Source organism: Eulemur rufifrons, chromosome 1 (assembly GCF_041146395.1).
Source record: "Eulemur rufifrons isolate Redbay chromosome 1, OSU_ERuf_1, whole genome shotgun sequence".
NCBI lineage: Eukaryota > Metazoa > Chordata > Mammalia > Primates > Lemuridae > Eulemur > Eulemur rufifrons.
The window spans coordinates 49386764-49411096 of NC_090983.1; the positions used below are offsets into that span (position 1 = coordinate 49386764).

The window sequence follows — 24333 nt, forward strand, 5'->3', positions numbered from 1 at the left end:
TAAAAAATAAGCTTTTAATAAAGCTGTCTGTTTTGCCTCATGACTCAAATCTTTTTTTTTTTTTTTTCCTTTTAAATAGAAAAGCCAAGTGCTCCTGGCAAACCAACTATCACTGCTGTCACAAAAGATTCTTGTGTTGTGGCTTGGAAGCCACCTGCCAGTGATGGGGGTGCAAAGATTAGAAGTTACTACCTTGAGAAGCGTGAGAAGAAGCAGAATAAATGGATTGCTGTGACAACAGAAGAAATTCGAGAAACCGTCTTTTCAGTGAAAAACCTTATTGAAGATCTTGAATATGAGTTCCGTGTGAAATGTGAAAACCTAGGTGGGGAAAGTGAATGGAGTGAAATATCAGAACCTGTCACTCCCAAATCTGACGTCCCCATTCAGGCACCGCACTTTAAAGAGGAACTGAGAAACCTAAATGTCAGGTATCAGAGCAATGCTACTTTGGTCTGCAAAGTGACTGGACATCCGAAACCTATTGTGAAATGGTACAGACAAGGCAAAGAAATCATTGCAGATGGATTAAAGTACAGGATTCAAGAATTTAAGGGTGGCTACCACCAGCTCATCATTGCAAGTGTCACAGATGATGATGCCACAGTTTACCAAGTCAGAGCTACCAACCAAGGGGGATCCGTGTCTGGCACCGCCTCCTTGGAAGTGGAAGGTAAAAGCAATCAATAATCATCAGTTTGGGGCTAGAATACTTATCATTAATTTGGGGGAAAATATTGCTCTTAAATAGGTATTGTTAGGTGTTGCTAAATTATATTCTTTCTTCTTTTTTTCTGATACAGTTCCAGCTAAGATACACTTGCCTAAAAATCTTGAAGGCATGGGAGCAGTTCATGCTCTCCGAGGTGAAGTGGTGAGCATCAAGATCCCCTTCAGTGGCAAACCAGATCCTGTGATCACCTGGCAGAAAGGACAAGATCTCATTGACAATAATGGCCACTACCAAGTGATTGTCACAAGATCCTTCACATCACTTGTTTTCCCCAACGGGGTGGAGAGAAAAGATGCTGGTTTCTATGTGGTCTGTGCTAAAAACAGATTTGGAATTGACCAGAAGACGGTTGAACTGGATGTGGCTGATGTTCCTGACCCACCCAGAGGAGTCAAAGTCAGTGATGTCGCACGAGATTCTGTTAACTTAACGTGGACCGAGCCAGCTTCTGATGGTGGCAGCAAAATCACCAACTACATTGTTGAAAAATGTGCAACTACTGCAGAAAGATGGATCCGTGTAGGACAGGCCCGAGAAACACGTTATACCGTGATCAACTTATTTGGAAAAACAAGTTACCAGTTCCGGGTAATAGCTGAAAATAAATTTGGCCTGAGCAAGCCTTCTGAGCCTTCAGAACCAACCATAACCAAAGAAGATAAGACCAGAGCTATGAACTATGATGAAGAGGTAGATGAAACCAGGGAGGTTTCCATGACTAAAGCATCTCACTCTTCAACCAAGGAACTCTATGAGAAATATATGATTGCTGAAGATCTTGGGCGTGGTGAGTTTGGAATTGTCCACCGTTGTGTTGAGACATCCTCCAAGAAGACATACATGGCCAAATTTGTTAAAGTCAAAGGGACTGATCAAGTTTTGGTAAAGAAGGAAATTTCTATCCTAAACATTTCTAGGCATAGAAATATCTTATATCTCCATGAATCATTTGAAAGCATGGAAGAATTAGTTATGATCTTTGAGTTCATATCTGGACTTGACATATTTGAGCGCATTAACACAAGTGCTTTTGAACTTAATGAAAGAGAAATCGTAAGCTATGTCCGCCAGGTCTGTGAAGCACTGGAGTTCTTACACAGTCATAATATTGGACACTTTGACATTAGACCAGAAAATATCATTTACCAAACAAGAAGGAGCTCCACCATTAAAATCATAGAATTTGGTCAAGCCCGTCAGCTGAAGCCAGGGGACAACTTTAGGCTTGTGTTCACTGCCCCAGAATACTATGCACCTGAAGTCCACCAGCATGATGTTGTCAGCACAGCCACAGACATGTGGGCACTTGGAACGCTGGTATATGTGCTATTGAGTGGTATCAACCCATTCCTGGCTGAAACTAACCAACAGATCATTGAGAATATCATGAATGCTGAATATACTTTTGATGAAGAAGCTTTCAAAGAGATTAGCCTCGAAGCCATGGATTTTGTTGACCGTCTGTTAGTGAAAGAGAGGAAATCTCGCATGACAGCCTCAGAGGCACTCCAGCACCCATGGCTGAAGCAGAAGATAGAAAGAGTCAGTACTAAAGTTATCAGAACATTAAAACACCGGCGTTACTACCACACCCTCATCAAGAAAGACCTCAACATGGTTATATCAGCTGCCCGGATCTCCTGTGGTGGTGCAATTCGATCTCAGAGGGGAGTGAGTGTTGCTAAAGTTAAAGTAGCATCCATTGAAATTGGCCCAGTTTCTGGACAGATAATGCATGCAGTTGGTGAAGAAGGAGGACATGTTAAATATGTATGCAAAATTGAAAATTATGATCAGTCTACCCAAGTGACCTGGTACTTTGGTGTCAGACAGCTGGAGGCCAGTGAGAAATATGAAATCACCTATGAAGATGGAGTGGCCATCCTCTATGTCAAAGATATTACCAAATTTGATGATGGTACCTACAGATGCAAAGTAGTCAATGACTATGGTGAAGACAGTTCTTATGCAGAGCTATTTGTTAAAGGCGTGAGAGAAGTTTATGACTATTACTGCCGCAGAACCATGAGGAAAATTAAGCGCAGAACAGATACGATGAGACTCCTGGAAAGACCACCAGAATTTACCCTGCCTCTCTATAATAAGACAGCTTATGTGGGTGAAAATGTCCGGTTTGGAGTAACTATAACCGTCCACCCAGAGCCTCGTGTAACATGGTATAAGTCAGGTCAGAAAATCAAACCAGGTGATGATGACAAGAAGTACACATTTGAGTCAGACAAGGGTCTTTACCAATTAACAATCAACAGTGTAACTACAGATGACGCTGCTGAATATGCTGTAGTGGCAAAGAACAAATACGGGGAAGACAGCTGCAAAGCAAAGCTGACGGTAACCCTGCACCCACCTCCGACAGACACTACCTTAAGACCCATGTTCAAACGGTTACTGGCCAATGCAGAATGCCAAGAAGGCCAAAGTGTCTGCTTTGAGATCAGAGTGTCTGGCATCCCCCCGCCAACACTAAAATGGGAGAAGGATGGTAAGCCACTGTCCCTTGGGCCTAACATTGAAATTATCCATGAAGGCTTGGATTATTATGCTTTGCACATCAGGGATACTTTGCCTGAAGATACAGGTTATTATAGAGTCACAGCAACAAACACAGCTGGATCCACCAGCTGCCAGGCTCACCTCCAAGTGGAACGCTTGAGGTACAAGAAACATGAATTCAAGAGTGAGGAGGAGCGCGAACGACACGTACAAAAACAAATTGACAAAACTCTAAGAATGGCTCAAATTCTTTCTGGAACTGAAACTGTGCCACTGACACAGGTAGCCCAAGAGGCTCTGAGAGAAGCTTCCATCCTCTACAAACCAGCTGTAAGCACCAAGACCGTAAAAGGAGAATTCCGACTTGAGACGGAAGAAAAGAAGGAGGAGAGAAAACTCCGTATGCCTTATGAAGTACCAGAGCCACGCAAGTACAAACAGACTACCGTCGAGGAAGACCAGCGCATTAAGCAGTTTGTGCCTATGTCTGACATGAAATGGTATAAAAAGATACGTGATCAGTTTGAAATGCCTGGGAAACTCGACAGAGTTGTACAGAAGAGACCCAAGCGTATCCGCCTTTCGAGGTGGGAACAGTTCTATGTGATGCCTCTTCCACGCATTACAGATCAATATAGACCTAAATGGCGTATTCCCAAACTGTCCCAAGATGATCTTGAAATGGTGAGACCAGCCCGCCGGCGTACACCTTCTCCTGATTATGACTTTTACTACAGACCTAGAAGACGGTCTCTTGGTGACATCTCTGATGAAGAATTACTCCTCCCCATTGATGACTACTTAGCCATGAAAAGAACAGAGGAAGAGAGGCTGCGTCTTGAAGAAGAGCTTGAGTTAGGTTTCTCAGCTTCACCCCCCAGCCGAAGCCCTCCACGTTTTGAGCTCTCCAGCCTACGTTACTCTTCACCGCAAGCTCACGTCAAAGTGGAGGAAACAAGAAAAGACTTCAGATATGCAACCTATCACATCCCAACCAAGGAAGAGACTAGCACAAGTTATGCAGAACTGCGGGAACGGCACGCGCGGGCCTCATACAGACAGCCGAAACAACAGCAGAGAATAATGGCCGAGAGGGAGGATGAGGAGTTGCTTCGTCCAGTTACTACCACCCAGCGTCTCGCAGAATACAGAAGTGAGCTTGACCACTTGTCAAAGGAAGAAAAGTCTAAAAAGAAATCAAGACGACAGAGAGAAGTGACAGAAATAACAGAAATTGAGGAAGAATACGAAATCTCAAAACGTACTCAAAGAGAATCGTCCTCATCCGTGTCTAGACTACTGAGACGACGGCGCTCCCTGTCTCCAACCTACATTGAGTTAATGAGGCCAGTGTCTGAGTTGATCCGGTCACGTCCACAACCGGCTGAGGAATATGAAGATGACACGGAAAGAAGGTCCCCTACTCCAGAGAGAACTCGCCCACGTTCCCCGAGCCCTGTGTCAAGTGAGAGATCACTCTCAAGATTTGAGAGGTCTGCAAGATTTGATATCTTTTCCAGGTATGAGTCCATGAAAGCTGCTTTGAAGACTCAGAAGACATCAGAAAGGAAGTATGAAGTTTTGAGTCAGCAGCCCTTTACTCTGGACCATGCCCCTCGGATCACATTGAGAATGCGCTCACACAGGGTACCTTCTGGCCAAAATACACGCTTTATCTTAAACGTTCAGTCTAAGCCAACTGCTGAGGTTAAATGGTACCACAATGGCGTGGAACTCCAAGAGAGCAGTAAGATTCACTACACCAACATGAGTGGGGTCCTGACCCTGGAAATTCTGGACTGTCACACTGAGGACAGTGGAACCTACCGTGCTGTGTGCACCAACTACAAGGGCGAAGCTTCTGACTATGCGACCTTGGACGTAACAGGAGGGCATTATACCACCTATGCTTCCCAGCGCAGAGATGAAGATGTCCCCAGGTCTGTTTTCCCTGAGCTGACAAGAACAGAGGAATATGCGGTGTCATCGTTTAAGAGAACATCTGAGATGGAAGCAGCTTCCTCCGTCAGGGAAGTGAAATCACAGATGACAGAGACAAGAGAAAGTCTCTCGTCATATGAACACTATGCATCTGCAGAAACGAAAAGTGCTGCATTAGAAGCAAAGTCACTGGAAGAAAAATCCACAACCAGAAAGATCAAGACGACACTGGCAGCAAGAATTCTAACAAAGCCACGGTCCATGACTGTCTACGAAGGCGAGTCCGCAAGGTTTTCTTGTGATACCGATGGTGAGCCGGTGCCAACTGTGACCTGGCTGCGTGGAGGACAAGTGATAAGCACTTCTGCCCGTCACCAAGTGACCACCACAAAGTACAAATCGACCTTTGAGATCTCTTCAGTCCAGGCTTCTGATGAGGGCACCTACAGCGTGGTGGTAGAAAACAGCGAAGGGAGACAAGAAGCACAGTTTACTCTGACTGTTCAAAAGCCCAGAGTGACTGAAAAGGCTGTGACGTCACCTCCGAGAGTCAAATCCCCAGAGCCTCGGGTGAAATCCCCCGAAGCAGTAAAGTCTCCAAAACGAGTGAAATCTCCAGAAACGGTGGCTTCTCACCCAAAAGCTGTGTCACCCACAGAGACAAAACCCCCATCAGAGAAGGTTCAGCAGCTACCAGTCTCTGCCCCACCAAAGATATCTCGGTCCCTGAAAGCAGAAGCTTCTAAAGATATTGCCAAGCTGACTTGTGCAGTTGAAAGCAGTGTATTAAGTGCAAAGGAGGTCACCTGGTATAAAGATGGCAAGAAACTGAAGGAAAATGGGCATTTCCAGTTTCATTATTCATCAGATGGTACCTATGAGCTCAAAATCCATAACCTCACTGAATCTGACTGTGGAGAATATGTTTGTGAAATTTCTGGCGAAGGTGGAACTTCCAAAACTAACTTCCAGTTTATGGGACAAGCCTTTAAGAGTATCCATGAGCAGGTATCAAGCATATCAGAAACTAAGAAATCAGCTCAGAAAACTGCTGAGTCAACAGAAACCAAGAAAATTGAGCCAAAATCTCCTGAACAAATTGCCTCAAAACCAGTAATTGTTACTGGGCTGCAAGATACAACTGTTTCTTCAGACAGCATTGCCAAATTTGCAGTTAAAGCTACCGGAGAACCTCGGCCAACTGTCATCTGGACAAAGGATGGAAAGGTAACCAGTTCTTAAATGTCCCTTAATTTTATCTTCTAAAAAACTAACCATCTCTCCTTTAATCCCCATCTTTCAAAGAAAGTGTAAAATTAAATCACTTTTAAAAACTCAAATCACTTGCATTCTACAGGATATTACACAAGGAGGTAAATATAAACTCTCTGAAGACAAAGGAGGATTCCTCTTAGAAATTCATAAAACTGATACTTCTGACAGTGGACTTTATACTTGCACAGTAACAAATTCAGCTGGATCTGTGTCCTCTAGCGGCAAATTAACAATAAAAGGTAGGTTGGCTTTTGTTCTTACTAACATTTTTCAGAAAACGGTATTAAGAAAACATTTTTAACACCCCCCCTTAAACATGCACACATACAAATGTATTAAAATAAAACTATTTTCCTAATTCCAGAATACCATCTGTACACAAACGTGGAAACACACATATTTGAAATTAGTATATGCTTTTCTATTAGCATAAAACCATTTATTAAGCATCTAATAATATATGGTGTTACATAAGTTTTCACAGAGTCAGCCTTTACTCCCAGGAATATTTAAGAATAAAGCCAGGTGAATATACAAAATGGTACTGCTTCCCTAAATCTTCACATTTGCTAAGTTTCCAAAGCAGTACAAAGTTAATGAAAGAGGGATATCCATTTTACCAATTAAAATTAGTTTGCTTTCATCTGAAACTTCTAAAAGATAATTTAATTTGTTGGTTACTCAAAATCTCCAAATACACATATTTCCTAAATCCTTTGACTAGTCTTTTCAAGATTCTTTTTTTCCTTAAGTCATAAGAATCATCTTAAACTTAGTTTAGTTTAAGGAATCATTGCACTGATCTAAAAAATCATGCATGACAATTTTCCAAGAGTGAATTAGGTATTACCCACACTGCACACAAAAGTTGACATCTTTACTTTTTTTTTTTTTTTTTTTTGAGACAGGCTCTCACTCTATTACCCAGGCTAGAGTGCATAGAGTGCAGTGACACAATCACAGCTCACTGCAGCCTCAAACTCCTGGGCTCAAGCAATCCTCCTACATCAGCCTTCTGAGTAGCTGGGACTATAGGCACATGCCACTATGCCCAGCTAATTTCTCTATTTTTTGCAGAGACAGGGTCTTGCTATATTGCCCAGGCAAGTATCGAACTCCTGGCCTCAAGTGATCCTCCTGTCTCGACCCTCTAAAGTTCTGGGATTATAGGCATGAGCCACTGCACCTGGCCAACATTTTTTCTTTGTCTGTATATTATTCACATATAGAATCTACAAGAGTAAAGGATGGGGGTCTCTATCCAATTAAGTTTGCCTTACGGAGGTTTCTTTTTTAGCTATAAAAGATACTGAAGGACTAAAAGTATCTACACAAAAGACCTCTGAAATTACATCTCAGAAGAAGGCAGCTGTCCAAGAGGAAATTTCCCAAAAATCCCTACTTTCTGAAGAAATCAAGATGTCAGAGGTAAAATCTCAAGAAAAGTTAGCCCTCAAGGAGGAAGCTTCAAAGCTTCTGATTTCCGAAGAAGTCAAGAAATCAGCAGCAACCTCCCTGGAAAAATCCATTGTCCATGAGGAAATCACTAAAACATCACAGGCATCAGAAGAAATCAAAACTCGTGCTGAGGTTAAAGCATTCTCTACTCAGATGAGCATAACCGATGGTCAAAAAGTGACTTTAAAAGCCAATATTGCTGGTGCCACTGACGTGAAATGGGTACTGAATGGAAGAGAGCTTACTAACTCTGAGGAGTACAGATATGGTGTCTCAGGCAGTGACCAGACCCTAACCATCAAGCAAGCCAGTCACAGAGATGAAGGAATCCTCACCTGCATAGGCAAAACCAGCGAAGGAATCATCAAGTGTCAGTTTGATTTGACCCTGAGCAAAGAACTCTCAGATGCTCCAGCCTTCATCACACAGCCTAGATCTCAAAATATTAATGAAGGGCAAAATGTTCTCTTTACTTGTGAAATCAGTGGTGAGCCATCCCCTGAAATCGAATGGTTTAAAAACAACATGCCAGTAAGTTTAATTAAGAATATACTATTGAAGAAAAATTTAAATACCACATCTACCACATCCAAAGAACTTAAACATTTCATTTGCATTTATTTTAGATTTCTGTTTCTTCAAATGTCAACGTAAGTCGCTCCAGAAATGTGTATTCTCTTGAAATCCGAAATGCATCAGTAAGCGACAGTGGAAAATACACAATTAAAGCCAAAAATTTCTGTGGCCAGTGTTCAGCTACAGCTTCCTTAACAGTCCTTCGTAAGTATATCTTTGCCATTTTTCCTTACTTGCTTAAAGACTTTAGGTGTTTTTTAGCCTGTTTCTTCTGAGCACAGAAAACTCCATTTCATATGTAAGAGGGACAGGCATCCTGTGAGAATTCATCCTTACGGTCAAAGTTTCTTTACAGCTGAACAGAAACCCAGATAAATTAAATTTCAGAGTAAAGCTACCAACTTCCCTGTAACATTTATCTTCAGAATGCACAATATGTCAATTATTTTCCATATGACTAATCATTTTTCTCCTAGTGATTCCTAGTACCTGCATGTAATGCAATGATAGAAATATAAGGATTCATTTCTTGGAGACATTAAGCTAGCTCTTGACAAATGTATGTATATATATGTCTTTGCTTATGCTTCAACAGCAAACTGTTTGGGTTATGTTTCCGTGTGTGTAAGTTTCCATTTCCGTGAGTCAGCGTCCGATGTCACCAGTTAACTAGATGTCATTGATGTTCACTGTGTATCTGCTATGCTCCACAGCTCTAGTTGAAGAACCTTCCAGAGAGGTAGTATTGAGGACAAGTGGTGACACAAGCTTGCAAGGAAGCTTCTCGTCTCAGTCAGTACAAATGTCTGCCTCTAAGCAGGAGGCCTCCTTCAGCAGTTTCAGCAGCAGCAGCGCTAGCAGCATGACTGAAATGAAATTTGCAAGCATGTCTGCCCAAAGCATGTCCTCCATGCAAGAGTCTTTTGTAGAAATGAGTTCCAGCAGTTTTATGGGAAAATCTAGTATGACACAACTGGAAAGCTCAACTAGTAGAATGCTTAAAGCAGGCATAAGAGGTGAGCATAAAATTACAGTAGAGATAGACAAGCCAAGTAGCATGGCATAGTTCTTAATATATACAATTCAGTAGAAAGCAAATCTTTATTTTTTTCAGTGATCCTAAAACTTTTTTGTTGTTGTTCTATAAAGGAATTCCACCTAAAATTGAAGCCCTTCCTTCCGATATCAGCATTGATGAAGGCAAAGTTCTAACAGTAGCCTGTGCTTTTACGGGTGACCCTACCCCAGATATAACATGGTCCTGTGGTGGAAGAAAAATTCGAAATCAAGAACAACAGGGAAGATTCCACATTGAAAACACAGATGACCTGACAACCCTGATCATCACGGACGTACAGAAACAAGACGGTGGACTTTACACCCTGAGTTTAGGGAATGATTTTGGCTCTGACTCTGCCACTGTGAACATACATATTCGATCCATTTAAGAGGGCCTGTGCGCTCACACTCCACATTCATTCTTAACTTTTCACAAACAATTCACATGGACTAATCTTTCTGATCTGTAAATATTGTTTAAAAAGTAGTTTTGTATCAACCTAAATGAGTCAAAGTTCAAAAATATGCACTTCAATCCTTTCATAATTGTTGACCTAAGAATATGATACATTTGCTAGTGACATGTACATACTGTATATAGCCGGATTAACGGTTATAAAGTTTTGTACCATTTGTTTTATGACATTTTACAATGTAACTTTTGAAACCGTTGGTAGGAGAAAGTTTCTTATGGAACGAATACCCTGCTCAACACTTAATCAATCTTTGTGCCTCAACATACTGTTGATGTCTAAGTATGCCTCAGTGGGTTGAGAAATTCCCCACTGAAGATGTCCTATCCACCTAAAAGATGATAATACTGTGCACGTCACCTGATATGTGCACCAATACCTATTGAATCAGAAATGTAAGGCATTGGTGATGTTTGCATTTACCCTCCTGTAAGCAACACTTGAACGTCTTACATTTTCTCTGATGATGTCACACTCAAAATTATCACGACTTAAATATTACCAGAGCAAAGTGTAACGGCCAACACTTTGTTCGCTCATTTTACACTGTCTCTGACATAGAGAGTGCCTGGATAGCTTGGAAAAGTAACATCTCCTGGCCATCCCCTCATAAAACCAAGCTATTCAAGTATTCCTATGCCAGAGCAGTGCCAACTCTTGGAGGTTCCCGGGTGCAGCCAACGCCTTTGTGTGGTAGCTCTAAATTTAAATTACACTAGAAAAACCAGGGCACCTAAGCAGTGAGCCACAGCAAAAAACTAAAGAACAACAACGAAATAAAGCTGTCGTTAAATTAAAAGCAATATTACTAACTGCCCAAAATGTCAATTTGATGTAGTTCTTCTCATGCAAGTACAAATTCAATTCTTAGTTATAATTGTTGGACCTCCTGGAGATAGTAACAACAAAATAAAGCAAGCTATCTGCACCTCAAAATGTGTGGTTGGTTGTTTTCTGTGAAATTATGGGGTGGGGAAGTACACACCTTCACGCACCACAGAAATGGTCATCGATAGAGAAGATAAAGCAACTCAAGTTCAGAGTAACCCATGATAATAAGCTCTTTTAAGCAAATGTTTAGGTTACTATGTTGGATGTATTTAGCAATTTTGTTTAAAAAGCCTAGATATAGTTCCCAAGAATAAATTAATCCTCAAAAGTTTATCTTCTAAACTTACCATGAAAAATATTTTTAAGGGAGCTGATTCAACTAAATCCTTCAAAGATATTAAACATCTACAATTCACAATATGTTGTCCTAAACATCACAGGGAACAATGCAAAGATGAGTAAGATGATATGGATCCTGTCCCTCAAGAAATGTAGTGATAAGAAAATGACAACTTCCAGAAGTATGATCAGTTGTTCAACTGAGTCTGTATTGGCTATTGCAGCTCCAACTGAGACAGAATAAAGAACCTCAGAACTAAAAAACTTAGTTTAAATGGCATAGTTCTACCATGCTTTTTAAACAACTCATTTATACTTGGTAATAAATTAACTAGTGCCAGAAAAATCTGTATTTGTCCACTTCAGTTAGCTCATTCTAATTGTATACCTATATGATGCTGATTATTTGCCTCAATTGACCTCCTTAATGGCAGTACAAGTGAATTGACACTACTAATGTAAGTACAATTGACAACACAAAGCTGAAGCAAATGTACTGTTAATGTTTACTCTCCCAGAACAGATCTTGGGGTCCTCGTTAATTTATCCAGCAAATTTTCTGTCTTAAGTCAGAGTCCCTCAAAGCAGAGCCCGAGGCAGGGATTCTTGTCTCAGTAATTCTCTGAGGAATTACTCTCAGAACAAGGGGAGTGAGGGAAGCAGGCGGATAGGGTAGAGGAAGAAAGCTAAGCAAGACCGTGGTCTCAGCAGAAGCTTCAGCCTGATCTCAAAGGGAGCTTCAATTTGACCACAGAGTTGGTTCCTTCCTAGGATCAAGGGGGGCTGAACTTTTGTACCCCGTCACTCCCAGTCCATGGCTACAGGGGATGAGTTGGGGGGGGGGTAGGGAGGGAGGTGAGGGCTGAAGGAGAGAAATAACCTCTCAAGGGAGGCGGGATGCCTGCTGGCCCGGGCAATTCTCTGCAGACTAGGGCAGCTCTACAGCCAACACGCAAGAAACTGGGAGATGGGTACACATGAAGGGGGGAGGGGCGGAGCTGGGGGATACCATCCACTGCACCATCTTACAATGTCAAATGCCTATTCTTACCTTCAAATGAGAGGCAGGACTGACTGGGTGATGCCCGAGGACGATTCCCAGCCTTGACGTGCTATCCACACAGGTCCCCTCCGTGGCTGAGGTACAGTCCGTGTTGATGAGAATTCGAAAGCTTAAGACAGGATTCCGCTTTTCCTGAAATTGCAGCTCCCAGGCTTTGAGATCCGTTTGGGGCCCAGGAGAGAGGGGAGGGATCGCAATCTGTCCGGTGAAGGCGGTCTGCTCTAAAGGCAAGACTCGACCTCTTTTAAGCCTCAGCGGACGCCCGCCCGCCGCCTCCGAAAGCAGCCACGCGAGAGGACCGCACGGGGAGGCGCCTGGAAGTCAGAGGCGCTCCAGCTAGAACGGCAACAACTCTTCCGGGTTGACCAGCTATCCTCCTGCCCTAATTCCTACAGAAACAGTGCCCCATTCCTGCTCCGTACCCGCGACCTCCAGCCCAGGAGTGGGTCCTCAGCAACATGGCGTTATTTCCGAGTCAGACCAGCTCCTCTCTCCCCGTGTCAACAGGGGGCGACGAAGAGCACCACGCCCAGGCAGCTCCTTGTTTCCAACCTACCCAATTCGCAAAACCTGTGAGCAATCTTCACCATCATCCTGCCTCTCTTTTTCCTAAATCCTCCCCATCTGTTTTATAACCCCACACCCTGGCCACGTGATAAGTAGAATAGCCGAGCTCAAACCTAGGGCCTGCTCTTTACTAATTGATATCACATGGGCAGGTTACTGAACTTTTCCATTCATTGATGTTCTCACCCATAAAATGAGAATAACAACAGCAGTGTTACAGGAATGTTGTGAGGATTGGACGAGTTACTACATGTAAAACTCTTAGAGCAGTGCGTAGCATGACACTCAGTAAATACCCGCAATCATTATTATAGTAGAGTGTTGTATGAAAGGAGAGGTCAGCACTTCCTTTGACAAGCTCTCGGGCCTGCACAACACGCATTATTATAGTAGGGACCACCATGCGGAATACTGAAGTTAGGGACCACACAGAAAAGCAGCACCCAACACAGGTCTCACTGGTGATCACTAGATGTACAGTAGTCCCCCCTTATCCACCGGAGTACATTCCAAGGCCCCCCAGTGCATGCCAGAAACCTTGAATAGTACCAAAACCTATATATACTGTGCTTTTTTCCCCATACACACATACCTATGATAAAGTTTAATTTATAAATTAGGCATAGTAAGAAATTAACAACAGTAATACAAGAATTATAACAATATACTGTAATAAAAGTTATGTGAATGTGGTCTCCCTCTCTCTCTCAAAATATATTATTGTACCATAGCATGGGTAACTGAAACCTTGCAAAGCAAAACCACAGAAAAGGGGGACTACTGTATTAGTTTACCAGGGCTACTGGAACAAAGTACCACACAGTTTTGGTTGTCCAACACAATTTATTGTCTTACAGTTCTGGAAGCTAGAAATTCAAAATCAAGGTGCTGGCAGTCCTTCTGAGGACTATGAGGCAGGATCTGTCCCAGGCCTCTCTCTTTGGCTGTAGATGGCTGTCTTCATGTTCACATGACATTCTCTCTCTCTGTGTCTGTGCCCAAATTTCCCCATTTTAGAAGGACATCACCCATATTGGATTAGGGCCCATCCTAGTTAGCTCAATTTAACTTGATTACCTCTGTAAAGCCTATCTCCAAATAAGGTCACATCCAGAGGTACTGGAGGTTGGGAGTCCAATATCTCTTGGGGAGGGACATAATTCAATGTGTAACACTAGACATGATGGGCATGGGATGACACATCTTTATAGGAAGTGTTTTGATGGAATTTCTCAAAAGATTGATTTGTTATCTCTATCCAATAACAGCTGATTATATAGATGAACTATGTAGAGGTTAGGGAGGTAGCTAAACCAGAAACAGCCGGTAAAATAACAGGTTAAATTGACAGTCTCCATGGTGACTGATTCACGATGAATGTTTCATGATTGCGATCTAGGAAGACACATGAATTTGCAATTTTGTTTATTCTGCCCCAAAGGTAATTCTGAGAAATTCAGGCATAGAAAGTCCAGTTTCTTTGTGTTTTTTTTTTTTTTTTCTTTTTTGAGACAGAGACTCACTCTGTTGCCCTGGCTAGAGTGCCGTGGCGTCAGCCTAGCTCACAGCAACCTCAAACTCCTGGGCTCAAGCAATCCTCCTGCCTCAGCCTCCCAAGTAGCTGGGACTACAAGCATGTGCCACCATGCCCGGCTAATTTTTTATATATATTTTTAGTTGTCCAGCTAATTTCTTTCTATTTTTAGTAGAGATGGGATCTCGCTCTTGCTCAGGCTGGTCTTGAACTCCTGAGCTCAAACGATCCCCCGCCTCGGCCTCCCAGAGTGCTAGGATTACAGGCGTGAGCCATCATGCCCGGCCCTGTTTCCTTATAATAGAAGAAAATACAGTCTGCTAAATAAATAGGACTTTTGAAAATAAATTGGCCCATGGATTTTTATTCTAAGGTTATAAATATATAAGCTTGGTTTTATGCCTTTTGGTATCTCTGGGTCGTTTCCCAAACTCTGTTCCTCAGGACGTTGATAGATGTTGTGGAAAAGGTGTCCCACAGCCTAATAAACTTAGGACTTGGGTAATTGTAATTCTTTATGCAGGACGTCTCAGAGTCTTTGATGAGCTACTATGTATTACGGCTCCAGGAGGAAATACAGTGTTTCCCAAGCTTATTTAATAACAGAATTTGCTTTTCATTGATGCTGCACATGATGCAGGTTTAGACAGGGCTATATTAGGTGGAAACATTGAAGGTGTGGAGAGAAATAGACCTTGGTTGAAGGAGGAACTTGGTATCCCTTAAGAAATGAAGCTAAGTGTTATGACCAAAGAAATCCAGAGTGTTTGAGAGCACATCACTGAGGCATCTGATCCGTCACAAAAAGGAGGTAACAGTCAGGTTAGAGGAAGTTACATGTAAAAGCTGTAACCTGAAATGTGGAATAAGGTAAGAGGCAGAGCCTGGCTTTCCATGCAGAGGACCTTTGCACCTGCAGATGCCTGGGGGCAAGGGAGAGCACAATCCATCCAAAAAAGTAGGGAAAAAAAGATTAGTAGAAAAAGAGCTTCTGGTGTGAGAATCTCAGAAAGGCTGGGGGCAAGAGGCAAGGCCATCTTGCAGGAGGCCTCATGCACCATATAATGGAGTGTGGGCTTTTCCCTAAGAAGTAAAGGGCATCGCCAAAGAGATTTATGCAAACTAGAGACTTGATCAAATTTTAGTTTTACCAAGTCTTTAGCTATTCTAAGAAAGCTATGACATTTGTTTGTCTTTCTATATCAAAGAGCTTATTTCCTCCTGTGGACTCCACTCACAGGAAAACTTTACCTACCACCCAATTTCTAACCCATGGTACTCCTTGTAATTATAGCTCTGGGGGTTTATAGCGATTCGTGGAAAGGTCTTTCTTAAGGCTGTCTGGGACTCAGGGATGCATGTTAATGGAGCCAAGCTGGTAAACTTCCCAGTCACAGGGGAGGGAGGTCACTTGTGGAGATGGGAGGGCACCTTACTGCCCAAAGCCTTCTCAGTGACCATGACCACTGCTGTGGCATTGGCAGTGAAGAGGTAAAAGAATCCCACCCAGCAAACCGAGTTCTCCTGAGGATGCGGTGTGGGGAATGTGGCAGATGGGGATGACTCAGCCATGCTCCCGAGGTGGGAAATGGATAAGAGGGATGGACAGCTATGCCAACGCTACCCAACCTGGCAGGAACTTCCCGCAAAAGATAGCATGTCCTGAAAGTCAGGATTCCACACCTGAAATTCATGCTTATCCTGCCATCTTTAGCAGTCCATAAGGTACTTGAGATTGTGCCAATGTATATTTCTTAGGGAAATGAGTCATAGGTTTCGTTTCATCTTTAAAGATGCCAGTGATTCAAAAAGTTTACTGCCCTACATGTGTAGCAGACTAGACAGGTGGAAGAACTTTTGAAAATAGCTTAGCCTAAAGATTTTTAGCCAAAGGTTATAAAAAGTCGAAGCTTGGTTTTATACCTTGGGTATCTCTGGGTATTTCCCAAACTCTGTTCATCAGGATGTCTAAGCCATCCGAAATACCTACACATAGTTCCCTCTAAAAAGTGGCAGTGATGAACCTCTACCAGAGCTCTGATGCTCAGAACTTCTTTCCTTCTGCAGCCAGGAAAGGCTGCTATTAATGCACCTTGAGTAAGGTCCCCCCAAACCAGGGGCACCTGAACCAGCAGAGCCTTGAGGAAAAATACTTCTTACTAGGAATGAAATAGGTACAAATTCCCCGAGTTACAGAAGTCTCCAGGCGTGCTGAGGGGACTCTGACACCAGTCTTGGCCTTAGAGAAGAAAACAGGGACAGAACTTTGCCCAGCAATTGCAGTGCATGAATGAAGTCAGCTTTTTGTTGACAGCTACCAGTTATGAGACCACCATAATCTATTTCTAGATTTTCATCAGGTGAGAGACACAGATACTCCACACTCCCAACCTACAGAGAAACTTAACCCACATCCACAAGGCAGATGGGCTGTCCCTCCTGCACTTCCACTTCCCTGCCTAGAATAACCCAAGAAGTTGGAGAGAAGAGACACCAACAGGCCCATCAGGCTAAGACCAGATGGGAGGCTGAAATGCCCTGTCCTAATAAACAGAAGGACCCCTAACGGGAAGAGAATGAGGCTTCTGATGGAGATATCTACCAGAAGCAAAGCTCAGAATGGAGAATACTGAGATCTAGAGTCTTTGAATAACATGCCCAGAGTCACATGGTTAGCAACAGTGCTGAAACAAGAAGCCAGGTTTCTATCAATCAATGTAATCTCATCACCCCTTCACAACACCAAGAACCAAACCTGCTGGAGGGTGAGAGGGCAAGAGACAGTGCTTGCTTAGGGAGAATAGGGGTCTGTTCCACTTTGAGGGTCATTGTAGTTCCAGAGCAGGTTCAACAGCAAACTGCCACCAGGCCACTTCTTACAAAAAGGCCCCTCATTTTCATTGTAGTCAATCCCTCTTCTCAGAAAGCTAAGGCCAGAAATGCTGAACCCTTTACTGGCATCTACAATATAGGCAGGAAATAGTGTGCTTACTTGACCCAGTTGTGTCATGTGAAGGGACAGCACTGGGAGAGCCAAAAGCTTTCCACAAACTAAGTCAATGGGCCCTAAGGTAATAACAGAAAAGAATCTTTCCATCATTTCAGGAAGAAGTATTCTGACAAAATAATCTGCCTGATTCTTGGTGGAGATTGAGAGAGAGAGAAGCTGGCTGAGAGTTCTGAGAACATTTAAGGTTTGGGACTGTCACCACTCTAAGGGAAGTTTCTGAGTGCCAGGTACTAGGTAGATATTATTCCACAGAACTTGGAGGACTCAGTTCTACTCATTTCAGTTTGAGACTAGGATGAGTAAATTTCTAACCTAAAGGGAAATGTCTTCCTCTTTCAAAGAATTCTCCAAGGTATGTATGAAGCATCCTTGCGCACACTATACTTATTTTACCCAATACACACAGCAGTTGAAAGAGCATCACCTTCAGCCTACTGACCATTCTTTTAGCTGTTTTCTCTTTCTCCGTCTCAGGGAAGAGTGAAGTTTGGTGGTGATGACAGTTGTTTCCTGATCTGCTCCAGGTCAGGAAATCATCTCTAGCTATTAACCTGCTGATGTTAGCACACAGAACTAGTTTCATTTTCCTACCACATATGAAAGTGTCATGACTTGCTTAAGACGGAAAACCAGAGAGAAGCAAAAGGCAGGGTGTAATCAAGATCTACATTTATCCTAATACCACCTCCACTAGTGTTTCTCAAACTTTAAAGTGCATTGGAATCACTCAAGAATCTTGTGAAAATGCAGAATCTGGGTCAGCAGATCTGGGACGGGGGCCTGAGATTCTGCATTTCTAACAACCTCCCAAGTGAAGCTGATGCTGTTGATCCTCAGACCATGCTAATACAAAAGGACCTGAGAAAATGTTGGGTCTTTCAGGCTGTTAAAGAGCCCCAAACTTTAATAAAATAGATATGTATAAATGAGATGGACCTATATCAACCTATATATGCATACATAAATACACATACACACACACACACACACACACACACCCCTTCTTAAATACAACAATCAGCAGTGGGAGTTTCCATATAGCTCTGTGGTTTTCAACCTTGGCTACTCACTGAAATTACTGGGGATCTTTTTTAAAAATACTGATGACTGGGTCCCACCCAGAAAGGTTCTGCTGTAATTAGTCTGGGTCAACCGAGGCATTAAGTTTAAATGTATCCTGGGGGGTTCCAATATGTAGCCAAGGTAGAGAACTCCTAGACAAATAAGGTGATCCACTTTATGCTTTTATTTAAAGATTAACTTTTACTTCTCCTACTATCTTTTCTCACACCTCAACACTAACTTTAAGCTAGCCAATCAAATTTTACATTTAAGTGTGCAGCAAACTAGTGTCTTATCAGCAAGAGTGAAGGGTTAACCTTACTTAAACTTCCAAAACATGCTGTACTTAAATTTTTCTTTGTGACATGGCAAATTTATTAAACATTTTCCCCCACACTGTTCACATCACTCAGTTTTATTGAATTTATGAAATTACTACAATACTTTCAACAAGCAGAATTTTTATAACAAAAATATAGAGTATACACCTTTTGGAATTTGGAAGAGAAAAAAAAGAATACTCACAAAGTAAATATACATATATTTTTAAATGAAATTTATTTTTCCCCTGGGAATAGAAATCCTATTCTGAAAAAGTTTCAAAATTAAAGTGCTTAGTTATATCAGTCTAAATTCGTATTTGTTGTTAGGTTTCTAAGTTTATTTAGAGACTAGCTTTTCTAACAATTCCATTATTTCTAATTTTTTAACTTCTGCAGTTACATATCTTTCATTTAAATGTCCGTAACTCTTGTTGCAAGAACCATTATATGTATTAGTTATAACTAACCAAAAATAAAGACACTTAAAAGGCAAAAAAAAATCGTGAGCCTATGTTTAATATTAAAACACACAAAGAAAAAGCTATTTTAAAACAATCATGATATTTTCTAATGCCTGCTTATTTATGTTTAGGTTAAAACAATAGTATGCAAATGTGAATAATTAATACTACCAACTAGCAAGATAGCACTTAGTGAGTGGTCAATGAATATTGACTGAATACTGACTTAGTTAACCAAAAGAAAGTGAAAATTTAGAAAAGCTGATTATAATTAAGATAGTTTATCTAAACTACTAAATAATAAAGCAATGAGTTTTAGGTGCATTCAAAAAATTAGAAAGCAAAAAATATGCAAAAAAAAAAAGAATTAGAAAGCAAAGATGGATACTAGCAAGATAGCACTTAGTGAGTGGTCGATGAATATTCACTGAAGAAATTTTTTTAAGAGGCCAATTGGCCAGGTGCAATAGCTCATACCTGTAGTCCTAGTGCTTTGGGAGGCTGAGGTGGGAGGATTGCTTAAGGCCAGGAGCTTGAGACCAGCCTGGACAACATAGTGAGACCCTGTCTCTACCAAATGAAGAAAGGGAAGGAAGGAGGGAAGGGAGGGAGATCCATAACTTATCTTAAATTAGATGGTTAACAGTCCCCTTGAATTCACCACCATTCTGAAGTGATTCTTTCCTTTTCCAAAATATAAAGATATTGAGGAGGCCATTTGGGGGAACTCCATAATCATTGATCAAAACCAGAGAAAAAGATAAAATAAAGTGAATGAAAAGAAAAGAAAGAAAGAATGTGTAAAGTTCAAATGACTTTCATTTTGGCAAATTATGGATAATACAGGAAGGCTCTCAGAAATTTACTCTTAACATTCAACCATGATTTCTGTAAGGGCTCTTTAGAGCAGTTAGAAAGGAAAGGTTGAGATAACACTCAGAATTTTGAAAACCAGATGGCAAAAAAAACTCACATAGTGAGTCTTTCATTTTCTCTAATGCAAGTCACCAATGGACTTGAACTACTAAAAGCACCATCTAAGACTACATCCACTCACATCATACTCCCCCAAAAGCGACAAATGCAAACCTTATAGTAGAGGAAGTCATATTCTCCAAAAAAGAGACTGTTATGAGACCAAAAAATAATAGGACATTAGTATATTTTGCCAGGCTTCATTCAAGTCACATTCAATGACATTATGTGGTCAACGTGGTCTAATTCACAAAAGCAGGAAAGAAAAGTTGCAATCTGTGCATTCCTTCTCCCTGCCCCAAAATCATGGCTTATATTAATAATAAAACACAATAAGGAGAAAGAAAGGCAAACCTATCTCCCTAAGGAGATTTGCTCCTTAAGCAAAACCACAAATTAACTAAACTCTTCTCTCAAGTGAAGACTAAGAGTGATCTAAATACAAAAAGTGACTTATGTAAAGCACTGATAAGTTATTGAATTTCATTTACCAAACTAGTACATTTTTTAAAACAGCATTGGCATTTTTTTTTTCCTGAGCACCATGTCAAGGTTGCAAAGCTCTTTGAATTCATAAAGGCACTACTAGTAAGTGAATGATATACACTATATAAACATACATAAACACTTGGCTTGAATAAAGATATCATGGGCTATGTTTGTTAACATTTTAAAAATCTACGTATGTTTAAGTTCATCCTAGTTGACAGTGGAAACTGAAAATAGGGAATTGATTATGAGCTGTTCAATTTTGTTTGTTGTGAGTGGTTAAAAAAATACAATCTAGCAAAGTCAGGCCACAATCATTGCCCTATATTCTGAATGACAGATATCATTGCCACCCTCTCACACAAAAAAATACATAGTAAAACTACATTCCTTGTTTAGTACCACTGCTTCATATAAATGTGCCACTGTTTATTTAACCTTTTATCAAGCCCATGCAGACATCATTAATCAAGTAGGTAAGTCACTCTCTGCTAATCCTAGCCTCAAAATGAGGATCCGTGGAAGCCACAACTAATTGATCAGAGTTGGCACAGAGATAAATAAATAAAAAAATAAGGCAGTTTGCCATCCATGGTCAGGGCACCAAACCATAGGTATTTATTGCCACACTCTTTGCTTTAGCAAACCATTGCAAAACAACAAAAAAGAAATAATAAAGCCAAATGGGAGTTGTATTCTAAGGCCTCACCCAAGATGAGGCATCACGGCAAGAGGATACAGATAATCACCTGACTATGCCAACTTTGAAGGCATGCTGATGACATGTTCATATGCTTAAATAACCTAGCAACCTCCAGCACAGGAAAAGGGCATAGTACAGAAATTTCCTATCTAATTCAAGTACAGAATCTAATTCTGGTGGTAAGACTTAAAAGGCATTCATTGTATGCTCATCTGCATATAAACTTGTCAAGTGAAGGCTTTTAATCACATGGACATGTATATATTCACTGAAAAAAATCTGGATGCTTAACCCTTTCTATGTCTTAGGCCATACTTTCGATTCTTGCCAAATGAACAAAAAACAACTCCTCTCTATTTTGACCAAGTTGTGGTAACTTCTACAACAAACTTGTTTCATCCATCATAGCTAAACTTTTAAAATCAATTATAAAACTAAACATAAAGCTATATCTCAAAACAAAATGTTTCCAAGTTGCATTATCCACAACCACAAGAAACCATCCATACAGATGCATGTGCAGGTACACACACACACACACACACCTCCCACACTCACGCACACACAATTACAGGAAAGCACCGAAACTCTAGGACTGTCTTTTAAAGGAAAATGGCCTCATTGTAACTATCTAGAAAAAAACAATCAATTCACCATTCCTTACACAGAAGGATTAAAAAGAAAATAAAAGAGCTAGAATGCCTGTCTGACCAACAATGGTAGGGGTCAGAATTCTTCAACTCTCACACAAAAAAATACACAGTAAAACTACATTCCTTCTTTAGTACTACTGCTTCATAGAAACGTGCCACCGTTTATTTAACCACCCTGTATTTGAGCTAATCCAAACTATTTCGATACACATCTCCATAAAAGCCAATACACAGAAAAAAGGTCTGGAAGAATACATACCAAAAAAGAGTGGTTACCCCTAAAGGAGGGAAATTTTGGTTTATTCATATTGTCTAAACGATGGTTTAATAAAGAGCATATATTCAAGTATTGCTTTAAAAAAGTAAAAGGAAGGGTGGGAAATACCCAATTCTCTCCGAATTTTCCGTCCTGAGTGCTGAGAAAGACAGCGGCACTAAGTGGGACTGAAAAGTTTTCCTAGAAAGAACACTTCCTCTCATTACACATGACTTATTGTTCACTGCTAAACTGTTTCATCTCATCCAAAATGACAACTCCTGCCTACTTATGCTAGGAGAAGCTGAGAAAGAACAGGTAGTATAGGTACAGCTCCTGACGGCTATGGATCCCTTCCTGATACTAATCTCTCCCTGTTCCTAACTGTGCCCATGCTACCAAATCTGGCAATATACTTTATATTGAGATTTAAATGGGTAAAAGAGTGTTTGTGCCAAACCCTCAAAAGCACAAAGAATATCAACAGCATCTTCCTCCCACCCTGACAGAATAAAGCTGAGAAAGAAATTCATTATAATCATACATTTTATCCATCCTTGATATCTGAATGTACTACCCACAGAAACTTCCCCTCATTTATGTCAAAGGAAATGCTTAATGCATTAATACCCCTGTCTATTAATTCATTTGGTTTACCTATAGCAACTAATCAAAACTTAATCCACTCTGCCTAAATTCTAGGTTTTGTGGATAAGTTCTGAACTATTTATTTAGCAACTAATACTAGTCCAAAAAAATCAAGATGCACGTGAACTTAAATACTAAATAAAACAAAGAAATAATTTAAAGACTTCGTATTTCAGGATATAATAAAATATTCATCTTTCTAATCAATCCCGTATGAGGAAATCCTGGTTCTGTGCATCTTGGTTGCTCTTGTATTCCCGTACTTCATCATCTTTGTTATGAGGCTAAATAAAATGAGATAAAGCACCTGGCCCACAGTAAATGTTCTAAAATGTTTTATTATCTAAGAGACCAACAAAAGACTTTTTGGGGAGAAGGGGAGCATACTACGGGTCAGAAAGGGCAAATTCTATCTGTGAGAATATACTAAATTAGTTATTGCATTTGGAGAAAAGGCAGCTTAAGGGCTCCAAAGATGTGGATATCAAAGCTCTGGAGATGAATATCAAAGCAGATTGTAAAGGGACCTAATAAAGACAATAGTCACTTCCAGAAAAGGGGGAAAATGCCGGCATCAAACTAACAGCCGACATCATCTTACCGTAGCCACATCTACCTGTTTCATCTATACTACAAAAGTTATCCTGATAATTTGCAAAGAGGCTTATTCTCACTCAGCAACTGTCTACATTTTTGTAGAAAAATTCTTCATCTCTAGTAGTACTAGCATTTACAGCCATTTGTCACAACCATGGGACTCTAGCAAAAGAGAAAGCAAATGTCCTTACAAATAAAAATCTATCCCTTTCTTCAAAGTATGCAGCTCACTATCTAAAAAAAGAGAAGTGCGATCACCTACTTCCACTTCACCTCTAAGAATTAGAATTGTGATATCACACTCCTCTTAATCCAGACACAAAAAAGACACTTAAAATATCTAAAAGAAAGGGATTTAAAAATCTAGGCTCGGAGTAGCTACTACCTAGAACACAATTATTTTGATTGTTTTAAAACATCAACATCAAAAACGAATCAAAAGCAGAACATTAAAAAAACTGAATATAATATTTAAAACTTTCCCCAAAACATTTTGATTATAAAATAAACTAAAATTTTACCTATTGAATAAATGCAACCATTTTGTTTTGTGTAAGTCTACAACATTTTCTGAAAGGTGTATAACCACCATTCACAAGATGGTTATGGATGACTGGAATCTACTATGTCTCTATTTGTCTACTCTATGTATTCAAAAAGTATTACATCGACTGGCTGTAGGTAAGGCATAATAAACATCATCTCTCTAATTTTATTCTCTGTACTTCAAATTTATATGATAAAAACAAAACGCAACACCAGTAAAGCTTAAAAGCACATCAAAATTATTATA

General features: G+C 40.7%; 1 protein-coding gene and 1 pseudogene across 4 annotated transcripts in view; both read left to right on the plus strand.

Moving 5' to 3' along the window:
• TTN (titin) overlaps positions 1-10965 on the plus strand; it is a 268870-nt gene extending 257905 nt beyond the window's left edge. For 2 of the 4 annotated variants that reach the window (XM_069470275.1, XM_069470284.1), the window contains 7 exons: positions 80-673; positions 804-6415; positions 6546-6702; positions 7761-8452; positions 8548-8701; positions 9211-9513; positions 9647-10965. In XM_069470275.1, coding sequence (XP_069326376.1) covers positions 80-673; positions 804-6415; positions 6546-6702; positions 7761-8452; positions 8548-8701; positions 9211-9513; positions 9647-9945 — 7811 coding nt within the window. In that variant the 3' untranslated portion in view covers positions 9946-10965. The remainder of the gene's footprint in view (positions 1-79; positions 674-803; positions 6416-6545; positions 6703-7760; positions 8453-8547; positions 8702-9210; positions 9514-9646) is intronic. The other 2 variants (XM_069470255.1, XM_069470265.1) reach the window with 1 other exon arrangement.
• Positions 10966-13147: 2182 nt separating this feature from the next.
• LOC138388107 (U6atac minor spliceosomal RNA) lies at positions 13148-13217 on the plus strand (annotated as a pseudogene).
• The last annotated feature ends 11116 nt before the right edge of the window (positions 13218-24333 follow it).